Below are 13,739 nucleotides of genomic sequence, written 5' to 3'. Positions count from 1 at the left end.
ACCTTAAATTACATGCTTACACTGAATTCATCTCACAAATACAATGCTGAGCAAAAGAAACCAGACACAGAAAAAGTATTAACTAAATGATTCCATTTATTAAATTTCAAAGATACATAGAACTCACCTCTGGTGTTGTAAGAAGTCAGGATATTGGTTACCCTTGATTAGAAGGGGGACATGAGGGCTTCTGGGGTAATGGTCCGTTTCTTTATCTAGTGCTGACTATACAAATGTGCTCACTTTGTGAACATTTATTGACATATACATTTATAATTTGTGTACTTTTCTGTATTAGTATTATGTTTCAATAAAGTCTGTGTTAAAAAGATTAAAAAAAAAAAAAAGAAGAGTGACTGAGATCCAAAGAATAAGTGAGTGAACCAAGTATAGGAGGGTTAGGCAGTAACAGCAACCAACAACAGAACAGCTAGAAGGGGATACAGCCGTAAGACATGATTTTTCCTTTTGAGGAGCTTGCAGCCTTCTGAGGAAAAACAAAAAAAAAACAGGAGGAGAGAGATAAAATATACCAAGCACCTGGAATGAGGTAACTACTAAAGTTAATGATTAATGGCTACCTCTTACTGAATGTGTCAAACATTGTACAAAGAACATTACAGACATTGTCTCATTTAATCCTCACACCCCTATGAGTCAGATATTATTATCCCCATTTTTCAAATGGGAAACTAAGAGTTCGAACTAGGATAAATAACTTACTCAAGGTCATAAAACTAGCAAACAATGAAGCTATGATTCAAACCCACATCTAACTCCAAAGCCAGTACTCTTAACCACCCAGAACCAGGGTAGATAGCATTGAAGATGATGGGAATTAATCTGATGATGGTACTTAATACATATTGAAAATGGAGCCAGATAGATCTGCTGAAAGATGAAGAGCAGCATTTAAATTGAAGAGGTATTAGGTAATATCTACAGGACCAGACAACTAAATGGAAGAGATCCAGTGCATCAAATAGAAGTCCTCTTCCAGCCCCTGTTTTCCTTCTCCAAATGCCACCAATGGAGTTTCTTAATGAGCTTCCAGAGCCAATTTATGAACATAAAAGCACCCCAACACACTCTCTTTTTTTAACTTTTTATTTTGAAATAATTTTAGATTCACCAAATAGTTGCAAAAAGAGTACAGGGAGTTCCAGTATGCTCTTCATCCAGTTTCTCCTAATGTTAACATCTTATATAATCATAGTACAATGATCAAAACCAATAAATTAAGGTTGATGCAATACTAATAACTAAATTTTGCCGGTTTTGCGCAATTAAGTTAAGCTCCCATAAACATTCTTGCACCTATCTATTGATGCCCCTGTGTGTCAGGGGTCTCTAACACCACTTTCTGGCTCAATGATTCACTGAAAGGACTCACAGGACTCAGAAAAGCTCTTACACTCAGTTATGGTTTAGTACAGCAAAAGGATACAGATTGATATAAGCAAAGAGGAAAAGGAGGATGAGCAAAGCCCAGGAGAAACCAGGTACCAGTTTCCAAGTGTCATCCCACAGTGGAGTTGCATGGACATGTTTAATTCTCCCAGCAATGATGTGTGACAACACATGTGAAGCAAAGTCAACCAGGAAAGCTCACCCAAGTTCTGGTGTCCAGAGTTTTTACTGGGAGTCAGTCACATACTATGCAGGGCCTGCATGACTGACCTTAACTACTGAGATTCTAGTCCCCAGAGCCAAATAGGTGTTCTCCATAAATCACATTGTTTGCATAAACTACCTGATTCAACTGGTATTGTGTGGACCAAGGCATCAGGCATACAAAAACACTCTTATTAAGCAGAATATTCCAAAGGCTCTGAGTTCATTTCCCAGGAGCTGACAGTCCTGAAGATAAGACTTCCTTGGGAATATGCTGGGTTTGAGCAACCCACCCCAGCTGAGTTAATACTTTCCTACACAACCTGTGAATACATTTCTGGGTTATCTCATTCGTTTTAACAACACAGTATTCCATTGTATGGATGTTCCACCATTAATTTAGCCAATCACCCACTCATTAATCTTAAATTGTTTCTAGCTTTTTGCTCTAGTCAACAATAAAAACAAGGACTTGGGACTTCCCTGGTGGCACAGTGGTTAAGAATCCACCTGCCAGTGCAGGGGACATGGGTTCAAGCCCTGGTCCAGGAAGATCCCACATGCCGTGAAGCAACTAAGCCCGTGCGCCACAACTACTGAGCCTGTGCTCTAGAGCCCACAAGCCACAACTACTGAGCCCTCATGCCACAACTACTGAAGCCCGTGCGCCTACAGCCCGTGCTCCCCAACAAGAGAAGCCACCGCAATGAGAAGCCTACGCACCGCAAGGAAGAGTAGCCCCCACTCGCCGCAACTAGAGAAAGCCCGCACACAGCAACAAAGACCCAACGCAATCAAAAATAAATAAATAAATAAATTTTTTTTTAAAACCAATAAAAACAAAGTTTTATAAATTATAAAGAGCTACACAAAGGAAAGATATAATTTTTCTAGAATTATTCTCACTAACTAATGAAATAAAATAAAGGTTTAGTCTAGTCTATGAGTTTCAGCCACCTGAATGAATATAGGGTATCTTTAAGGATAATCTGACTTCAAATGTGAGTTAGCAAACACAAGGCACTTAAGAAAAACAAAAAAAAATGTAAAAGACTTTTCTTACCTCATAGAATTCCCAGTGTTTGCTTTCAGTAATTAATATGAAAGTAATCAAAGTAAACCAAAAATTACATGATTTCTGAAAAATCATACAGTAACATTACACAACAATAAAATGTAACTCTAGAGTTTTAATGGCTTAGTTACATATATCTAGAGTGTAGGGTTTCTATTTCACAATTAGAGAAACTTCATTAGGCTTTCACAGAAATGCAAGTCCTGAATTTTTACATTTATGACGAGAATAAATGTTAAAATTGGGTTCATACATATCTTTTTCCTCGATCTCACAAGTCATAAACATTCTATTACAATTTTGTAATTAACAAAACTTTAATTATTTTAAACGCATTGGCCTAGCTTCCTATTTTTTTTAATTTTCAATATTTATTAGTATCTAAGATAAGTCATAATCCTATAAGTTAAACCCACTTTGCATGATGGGACAGCTAAAAGTAAAAGAAGAGAAATTCTGGCCCATATGAAATTTACCATTAAACTGAGAAAAAAAATATTTTTATGCTTTTGTCAAATAATAATAAAAAGTTTAACCTTGTAATATTTGCCTCAAAACAAAAACAAATAGTTTCCACTTGCCAAAGATTTTAAACCCTTATGTCCTTAAAATATGATAATAGGGAATATACATTTTAATTCATTTTTCTAAACAGCTTTAAATATTTTATGAGCATTAATATTTCAAAAGAAATTGCATTATGCAATAAATTAGAGCAAAAAACATACAATCTCAAAAAACATACAATCAATAACACAGACAGAAACAAGAGAAAATCAAGAAAACAGATGGCAACAAGAGAAAAACCTGTCAAAACCACATCTCAGTAAAATAATTTGGATTTTAACAACTTTCAATGAAAATAAGACTTTTCCTTCTTAGAATGTTTAAATAGTATATTCAAATTTTTCTTGATATACCAGTTTTCTAAATATTGGTAACTGGTACTAGTTCCCTTACAGCAGAAAACATTTGTACAATATCAAGAAATGAAGGTAAAAGAAGATAGAGGGGAAAGAGACAGGAAACTTCAGTGCTACTCATATACCAACAACTGAAGTTACCGTGTTGAAAATTCTCTGAAACAGTAAAAATTTAGATCTTGGCATTTTGTGCACTTTTCTGGTATTTGTACGGGCCTGTTCAGGATGCATTGGAAGCATTTTCAAAGAAGCACCACCATCATTCTGTAGATCTCAGAAAAAAAGAGAATCCTACTGTAGGAAAAAACCTCAGAACTGGCACCCAAAAGACCTTACATTCTACCCATTCATCTGCCCTCTCCTATGCTAAAAATAGGAGAACAAGTAAGGTCACCTCTCGGCCTCAGTGTCATCTATAAAATGAAGGAGCTAATCTAAATGATCTTTAGACCTTAAGGTCTAAAGGTCTTTTTTGGCAAGAAAATCTCATTATTTTAACCTGATACATAATTAACAATATGTATAATAACTGTTTTGTATGATATTTAGAAATCAATGATAACAAGCAACATAAATAACCATAACCACAATTTATTTTATACAGGTAATATTTAAATTCTTCTCTTATGTTATTTTCATTCATTATAAATGGTTTTAGAGCCTACTGTTTTTTCTAATACTAGCATGGACACACTTTAAAAAGACAAAGATCTTCTATAATGGAAAAGAATCTGAAAAAGAATATATACATATATGTATATGTATAACTGAATCACTTTGCTGTACACTTGAAACAAACAAAACATTGTCAATTAACTATACTTCAATTTAAAAAAAAAAAAAGACAAAGGTTTTTCATCCTACATCCCAATAGCAGAGTGTCCCTTAAACTTCCCCCACAAAATTCAGGAAAAAACTTCTACGAGACTAGTACAACTGTGTTTCTCAAACTGTAGTCGGTGAACATATTCAAAGTTTTGTAAATTGTCTCCGAGAATTTTTAAATTTTATATTTCCATTTCAATGATAGCCTCAAAATATTAGTATAGGCATTTTATAATTAAAAACTGCCAACAGATATTAATGTATATTTTCAATCAAGTGATGTCAAGTGGTACAACTTTAATTGTCAGAGACTAATAAGAAAAAAGTAATGGCAGAATTCAAACGTAAATGCATTCATGCCCAGGTAAGGGCCAAATGATGTTACCCTTCCCAAACAGAAGAAGGTTTTGTAGTAGTTCAAAGTTGAGTCATCACATGAACTACAGTAAATACACATACACACACACACACACACACACACACACACACACACGCACGCACACATATAATTCAAAAGAAGCTATGCTATAAGTTATTTATATTGCAAGTGATAATTTAATTTAGCAAATGATCATCTATAACATTAGAATAATTACTTTGAATAGTATTGTTTATTCAATACAACCCATTTTTATGGTTTCATAAGTATGATTTAATATGAAGAGTTATTAGCTAGTTTTATAATTCTTTTTTTGTTTTTTAAATAGATACAAATCTGTAGCTATTTATAGTGGACTTAGGGTTTTCAAGGACTGATCTTTAGATGTTGACATTTGAACATCTGCTTTTTTTTTTTTTTTTCAAAGTTTAGGGCTGCTCTGTTTATTTATTTATTTATTTATTTATGGCTGTGTTGGGTCTTCGTTTCTGTGCGAGGGCTTTCTCTAGTTGTGGCAAGCGGGGGCCACTCTTCATCGCGGTGCGCGGGCCTCTCACTATCGCGGCCTCTCCTGTTGCGGAACACAGGCTCCAGACGCGCAGGCTCAGTAATTGTGGCTCACAGGCCCAGCCGCTCTGCGGCATGTGGTATCTTCCCAGACCAGGGCTCGAACCCGTGTCCCCTGCATTAGCAGGCAGATTCTCAACCACTGCACCACCAGGGAAGCCCCTATAATTCTATATATTTCTGTGATATTATAATAAATCTGAAGTCAGAAATGGGGGTTAAGAGCATATCACTTGCATTTAAAAGGGGCCAATGCCTTAAACTAGTTTGAGAAAACACTGCTTTATGAGCAGACTGCTCTCGTACCTTTCCTCCAAATTCCTTAATCTACTGGTAGCGCCAGCCCTGGGTCTACAGCTAGAGAGAAAAGAGAAGGGTCCAGATCAGGGGATGGCAAATTGGGGCCCATGGCCCTCTATCTGGTTTTGTAAACAAGGTTTTATTGAACTATAACCATACCCATTCGTTTACAAATTGTTTATGGCTACTTTTATGCTACCATGGCTGAGTTGAGTAGTTACCACAGAGACATTAGGGCCCACAAAGCCTAAAATATTACTATCTGGCTCTTCACAGAAGTTTACTGACCTTTGGCACAGTTAGTTAACAGGGCAAAATGAGTATGGGCTCACTGGCATCTGAAAGTCCTGGAGCAAACAAGTGGGAAACAAAGTATTACTGTTTCTAGAAGGAAATAAGACAATAAGATTCTCTGATTTATAAAAGGAAGGTGTTAAATATTAGATATAAGGGCTCCTTACAGCTTTTTTTATTTGTTAAGCTGTATATGAGCCTCTGTGCTAAGTATATTTAATTCAAAAGAACAACCAATTACTACTATAAGGGAAATACTTTTTTTTTTTAAGTACTATCCTCTTTTCCAAGGATCTACTGAAAAATGGGCACTATCCCACTGTTTTAAAGTTGGGCATTACTGGACTTCCCTGGTAGCACAGTGGTTAAGAACCCACCTGCCAATGCAGGGGACATGGGTTTCATCCCTGGTCCGGGAAGGTCCCACATGCCTCAGAGCAACTAAGCCTGTGTGCCACAACTACTGAGCTCGAGCGCCACAACTACTGAAGCCCACGTGCTTAGAGCCCGTGCTCCGCAATAAGAGAAGCCACCACAATGAGAAGCCCATGCACTGCAACAAAGAGTAGCCCCCGTTTGTCTCAACTAGAGAAAGCCCATGTGCAGCAACACAGACCCAATGCAGCCAAAAATAAAATAAATAAATAAATTTATTTTAAAAATAAATAAATAAAAATAAAGTTGGGCATTATTACTCTCACTTTACACATTAGGAAACTGAAAAACAGAAAAGTAATTAAGTTATAGTTATACAGGTAGTAAATGGAGGAGTCTGAATTCTAACCCAGATCTGTTTGGGTTGTTTCTGGTGTTTCGTGATTATGAATTACACTACTAAAAACATTTTCAGATTTTTGCATGATATATATCATTTATTAGGGTAAAAAAAAATACCTAGGAGAAAGATTGCTCGGTCATATAGTTAAAGTAGATGTTTAACTTTACAAGAAACGGTCAAAATGTTTTCCAAGGTGGCAATACCATCTAGCATTTCCGTCAGCATGTAGGAGAATTCGAGCTGCTCTGTATCCATGTATCCTTGTCAGTACTTGGTGTTGTCAGGGTTTTTGCTTTTGTTTTTTGAACCATTCTAATAGGTGTATAGTAGTATTTCATTGTGATTTTACTTTGCATTTCCCTAATGACTAATAATTTTGAGCACTTATTTGCCACCTGTATATCTTCTTTGCTGAAGTGTTTATCCAAATCTTTTGCCCATTTTTTTGCCCATTTTTAAAATTAGATTGTTACTGAGTTTTCATAGTCCTTTATATTTCTAGTTACCAGTCCTTTAACATATGAGTTGCACAAACATTATCTCCTAGTCTGTGGCTTGTTTTTTCATCTTCTTAAGTATCTTCAAAGAATAGAAATGTTAATTTTTTATGGTTCTTTTTTTTTTTTAATAAATTTATTTATTTTTGGCTGCATTGGGCCTTCATTGCTGTGTGTGGGCTTTCTCTAGTTGTGGCGAGCAGGGGCTACTCCTCATTGCGGTGCACGGACTTCTCATTGTGGTGGCTTCTCTTGTTACAGAGCACGGGCTCTAGGCGTGTGGGATTCAGTAGTTGTGGCACGTGGGCTCAGTAGTTGTGGCTCGCGGGCTCTGGAGCACAGGCTCAGTAGTTGTGGTGCACAGGCTTAGTTGCTCTGCGGCATGTGGGATCTTCCCGGACCAGGGCTCGAACCCGTGTCCCCTGCATTGGCAGGCGGATTCTTAACCACTGCGCCACCAGGGAAGTCCCTGGTGCATATTTTTAATGTCATTTAAAAAATCTTTGCCTGGCCCAAGGCCACAAATATTTTCTCCCATGTTTTTTTTCCAGAAGTTTTATAGTTTTAGGTTTTATGTTACAGTGTGTAAACCATTTTGAGTTGGGTTTCTATAATAGTGCAAGTCAAGATTTGTTTGTTTTTTACATATGGATATCCAATGGTTCTAGCACAATTTGTTGACAAACTATCCCTTTTCCATTGAATGACCTTAGCATCTTTGTTCAAAATTAACTGACTGTAAATCTATGGATTTATTTCTGCACTCTCTATTCTGTTCCATTGATCTGGTGTCAATCCTATCACCAATACAACACTGTCTTAATTATTGTGGCTTTCTAGTAGGTCTTAAAATCAGGGAGTGTGAGTCTTCTAACTATGCTTTCCTTTTTATAAATTGTTCTAACTGTTCTCTATCTTTTGCTTTTCTACATAAATTTCACAGTCAGATTGTTGACTTCTACCCAAAAGCCTACTGGGATTTTGATTGGGATTGTGTATTGAATACATAGAGCAATTTGGAGAGGATTAACATCTTGACACTGGTGAGTCTTCAGTCCATGAGCATGCTATGTTTTCATTTATTTAGGTCTACTTTGAGTTCTCTCATCAATGCTTTATAGTTTTCAGTATGAAAATCTGACATATATTTTGTTTCATTTATCACCAAGATTTCATGGTTTTGGTATTCTTATTAATGGTATAGGTTTTCAATTTCAGTTTCTAATTGTTCACCACTAGCATATAGAGAAACAATTAATTTCTATATATCGATTCTCATATCCTGTAATCTTGCTAAAATCCCTTGTTAAATCTAGTAGCTTTTTGGGTAAAATCTTTGGGATTTTCTACCAAACATATCATATTGTCTATGAATAAAGATAGTCTTATTTCTTCTTTTCTAATCTAAATACAGGTATACTTAAATTCTTTTTCTTGCCATATCACACCGGCTAGAGTCTACAATACACTGTTGATTAGAAATGGCAAGAATAGGCCATCTCTGCCTTATTCCCAATCTTAGGAAGAAAGAATTCAATATTTCACCATTAAGTATGATGTTAGCTGTAGTTTTTTAGTAGATGCCCTTTATCAGGTTGAGAAAGTTCCCTTCTACTCCTGGTTTGCTCAGAGTATTCATCATGAATAGCTAATGAATTTTGTCAATTGTTTTTCCTTCCTACATCTACTGAGATGATCCTTTTTTTTAATGTGTTGCTGTAGTAAATTTTATATTTTAATGTTGCATTCAAAATCAATGAAGCATTCCTGAAATAAGCTGTACTTGGTCATGATGCAGTTATCTTTTTTATTTATTGCTGAATTTAATTTGTTAATATATTTTAAGGATTTGTGTATTTATGTTCATGAGGAACACCACTCTGTAGTTTTCTTATAAATTTTCTGGAAGGTTTGTATAGAATTGACATTATTTCTCCCTTAAATGTTTGATAGATTTTACCGGTAAAGACTTTGGACCTAGCATTTTCTTTGTGAGATTTTTAATTACAGATTCAACTTCTTTAACAGATATAGAACTATCCAGGTTATCTCTTTCTTCCTCAGTAAGCTTTGATAGTTTGTGTCTTTCAAAGAATCTGTCCATTTCATCTAAGTTATCAAACTTACTGAAATGAAGTTGCTCATAACATTCCCTTATTATTCATTTAATATTTGTAGGACCTTCAGTGATATCCCCTCTTTCATTCTTGATACTGCTAATTTGTTTTTCTCTTGGTCAGTCTGGTGACAGTTTTATCAATTTTATTAATCTTTGCAAAGAACTAGCTTTCTATTTCATTGATTCTTTTCTCTATTGTTTCCTATTTTTAATTTCATGGATTCATGCTTTTATCTTTATTATTTCCTTCCTTCTGCTTATTTTGGGTTTAATTTGTTCTTCTTCTTGTATTTTTTACAAGCTTAGATCACTGATTTGAAAACTTTTCTTTTCCAGTATAAGCATTTAATTAAATAAACTTCCCTCTAAGCACTGATTTAGCTGCAATCCACAAATTTTGATATGTTGTATTTTCATTTTTATTTACTTCAAAATATTTTCTAAGTTCTCTTGTGATTTATTCTCTGACTCATGGGTTATTTAGAAGTGTTTTTGTTTAATTTCCAAATATCTGTGGATTTTCCAGACATGTTTCTGTTATCAATTTCTAGTTTAATTCTCTTGGGGTCAAAAAACACACTTTGTATGATTTCTATCTTTTAAGTATGTTGAGATTTATTGTATGTCCCCAAATATGGTCTATATTGGTGAATATCTCATGTGTACCAGAAAGGAATACGTATTCTGCAGGCATTTGAATGGAATGTTTTGTAAATACCGATTAGATGAAGTTGACTGATTACGTTATCCAAGTCTTCTGACTTTCTGCCCATTAATTCCATCAATTACTGAGAAAGGATGTTGAAATCTCCACACACGCAGGCATACTTGCATACAAACACACATATAATCGTCTTCCATATCCATGGGTTCCATATCTGTGGATTCAACCAACCATGGATCAAAAATTCTCACTTGGAGAATTTTTTTTTCTAATCTATGATACATTTTACTTTTTTATTTTTTATTAATTTTTATTGGAGTATAGTTGCTTTACAATGCTGTGTTTACTTGGAGAATTTTTGATGCGAAACCCTGGACACAAAACCCACGGATAAGGAGGACCACCATTTTATATAAGGGACTTGAACATCTGCAGATTTTGGTATCTGCAGGGGTCCTGGAAGCAAGCCTCTGCAGAAACTGAGGGACAACTGTACATACCGTACACAAACATATACACAATGTGACAATCAAAATTAAATACAAATTATATTTTAAGCTTTTTTCCCACATTTTAAAAGCACTGAAAGTTCACTGTAGAGAAATATTTAAATTCAATGAAGTACTCAACCCACAGCCAAGTTGGTTTTACTCTTTACTCTCATTTGAATGAAGATAACTAGAGTGTATCAAAATGCCAGGCATCCTGGCCCTATCCACCATCTCAGATCCACAGCCAAAGAACAGGCTGGAATGCTTGGCTTTCTACCCAATCTTCAGAGGCCATCAGACATTCGCTTACCACAGTTTTACTAAACTGAGATAAATCTCTTCCAATTCCTGGCTCTGTGACACTATCTAGATCTCTAAAGCCTTTTCCAAGTTTAAGAATCTTAAGAATTCTTTTTCTTCCTATAAGACACCAGTGTGAACTGAGTCCAGCTCCCATATAATAAGATTCTGCCATCTAAAGTTACATTTTATTACTATTATAAATAGCAAACAATATTAAAGATAGGATCAAAGTAGAGATAAAAGCAAATAATAAAATTTAAGTTCAGTATAAACATACATAAGATTAAATCAAGTCTAAGAAGAAAAGCAGTATCTAAATTCATACATTCAAAAACATTTACTAAGTGCCTACTATGCGTTAGGCACTATTCCTGGTACTGAGAATAAAGCCATGAACAAAGTAGACAGAATCCTTTTAACCGTACTATGGGGTGGTGGGGACACACAAACAATAAACATAAATATATAATGCTAGAGGGTGAAAACTATGATGGAGGAACATAAAGCATAATAAGAGACATGGAGAGGCAGGGAGTGTGGTTAATACTTATATGGTCAGGGAAGCCCTCACTAATAACAGGAGACAATATGGATAATGGATATAGAGGAGGGATATTCCAGGCTGAGGAACAGCAAACACTTCTTGGGGCAGGAATGTTTGTTGGCACGTTTAAGTACCAGGAAGCGTAAGGTTTGCTAATTTGAAAGGTATAATGAACCAGAAAACAACACACCTTTTAAGGCATTTACTTCCATATGAAGCCACCTATACAAAGTATAGCATAAAAGCTTAAAAGTTTATGATTTTCCATTTAAGTGAGGTAATTAGGCTAGGAAAATTCTGAGATTTCCTAAAGGAAGTATTTTTCAAAAGCCTTCTAAAACCAATACTGATTTGTCAGAAAAACCAATACCATACTGTGTTACATGAGTACATGTTATATTCTGCATTTACCTCTGAACAGAAAAACAAAGGCAAAGACAGCAGGATATGGGGATACTAAGTACCTATTCTTTCAAAGGGCTCTATTAAAAACAAAGAAAAGCAGAGCCCCTTTCTCACTCAGGAAAATAAATAATCACCTCAGAAAAAACTGAAACACATTAGCCTACAATTACAATTTAAAAGCAAACAGGGACTTCCCTGGTGGCGCAGTGGATAAGACTCCGCGCTCCCAATGCAGGAGGCCCAGGTTCCATCCCTGGTCAGGGAACTATCCCACATGCGTGCCGCAACGCAACTAAGAGTTCGCATGCCGCAACTAAGGAGCTCTCCTGCCACACCTAAGACCCGGCGCAAACAAATAAATATTTTAAATAAATAAAAACAAACAAATATAACTTTTAAAAAGCGAATTTTCATATTTTACACAAGATTAAGTCAGACAACAATATGAATAAAATAAACACATATACTTAACTTTTCCACTCAATCAAGTAACTCTATAAAATATTTTTAAATTCCCTTATTCTCCTTGACCAGGGAAAATATGGATTTGAATTTGTCCTTTTAAGCAACCATAATAAAATTTAAAAGATAAGCATCATCCAAGATAAGCTTTACAGCACTCTATTCACCGGGAATTATACCATATAATCCAAAATATGAATTTAAAAGCCATTAAAACATGTAGAACTTTTTGAATGCCATATTTTCTCCCTCGACTTCTTGCTTAGGTTTATAAATCTCAAAGGCTATGTGGTAGTTTCCACTAACAGTACATATTCTCTATGTTACAAAGATCCAAGGTTTTAATTTTCCAAACAAATCTAAAAATTATAAAATCATCACTAAATTTCATCTCAGTTTAAGGAATTTTCCTATCTTCTGTTGTGATGATGCATGGCTAAAATTGAAAAGCCTGACAATGCTAAATGTTGGTGAGACTTCAGAGCAAGTTGCACTCTTCCACACACTGCTAATGGGAATATAACTTAGTACTCATGTATGTCTTGTAGCTTACCCACCACAAACCCTTGCAATACACCTCATCTTCAGATTTCCTGATCACAATTCCTACTACTGAAAGTCATGCCAAGAGTAATTTTTCAAGTTTTCCTTACTTACGCTTTCATTACTATCACTCCAAACACCCTAAAAAAATCAACCTCTGGCTTTTGAAGCAAACCAAATCCTATGGTGTACAAAACAGCACTGAACACAACAACAATATCTAAACCTTAAATACTTATAAAACTGACAACTTCCGCCATAAAAAAAAAAAAGCTGTATAGAAATAGACACAGGCAATTTCATGGAGTTTTAATACTTATTACTTATCTCAGTGTGATAAAAGTAATACAAAAACATGCACAAAGACTAAACAATGAGAGAGAAGAAAAGTACTGACTATAGGAACTTTGGAAAACAATATTTAAATCTTCTTAGGCTCAAATTGTGAAAAGGACGAAATAATCTCAAGAGATGAACAAATTTTAGAAGATGGTGGTATTTGCTATAGCAATTAGACTGTGCTACCATTAAAAGGTCATGTTTTAATTTCCTTTTAATTATATTATTTTATGTTATAGGTTAGTGAAAATATAAAAGAAAGGAAAAAAAGAAAGAAAGAGAAAAAAGGAGAAAAAGAAAAACTTACTGGGATTGAAAATTCCTCAGCCAAATACTTCAAAGAGGCTGCTTCTCTTGCCAAGAACTTGTTCCTTTCTCTCATGTTGCCCTGAAGTTGTGTGTCAAACTCCTTTCTTACCACAGAAGCAACAGAGTCGATAATCACAAGTTTAACTCCTTTTGAAATAATTTCTTCTTCCAAGGATTCAATCCTGTAAAAGCAGAATTTATAAAACAGTGGATAAATTTAAGGTATAATTTAAAAAAATAGGGCATGGAAACGTTAACTACCTTTAAAACAACAAATTATTCTTCCCTAAGTTACAGTAATTATTGCA

The 13,739-nt window shown here is 35.0% G+C and overlaps 1 protein-coding gene across 2 annotated transcripts in view; it reads right to left on the bottom strand.

Annotated features, from left to right (window-relative positions):
* Positions 1 to 13,739, bottom strand: part of RAD51B (RAD51 paralog B) — a 613,215-nt gene that overhangs the window by 545,596 nt on the left and 53,880 nt on the right. For both annotated transcript variants that reach the window (XM_036840996.1, XM_036840990.1), the window contains one exon: positions 13,430 to 13,613. In XM_036840996.1, the coding sequence (XP_036696891.1) occupies positions 13,430 to 13,613 (184 nt within the window). The remainder of the gene's footprint in view (positions 1 to 13,429; positions 13,614 to 13,739) is intronic.

This window comes from Balaenoptera musculus, chromosome 2 (assembly GCF_009873245.2).
Source record: "Balaenoptera musculus isolate JJ_BM4_2016_0621 chromosome 2, mBalMus1.pri.v3, whole genome shotgun sequence".
NCBI classification, from domain to species: Eukaryota; Metazoa; Chordata; class Mammalia; order Artiodactyla; family Balaenopteridae; genus Balaenoptera; species Balaenoptera musculus.
Note: the sequence above shows the minus strand (reverse complement) of the source record. Positions and strands in the feature narration are given on the sequence as shown.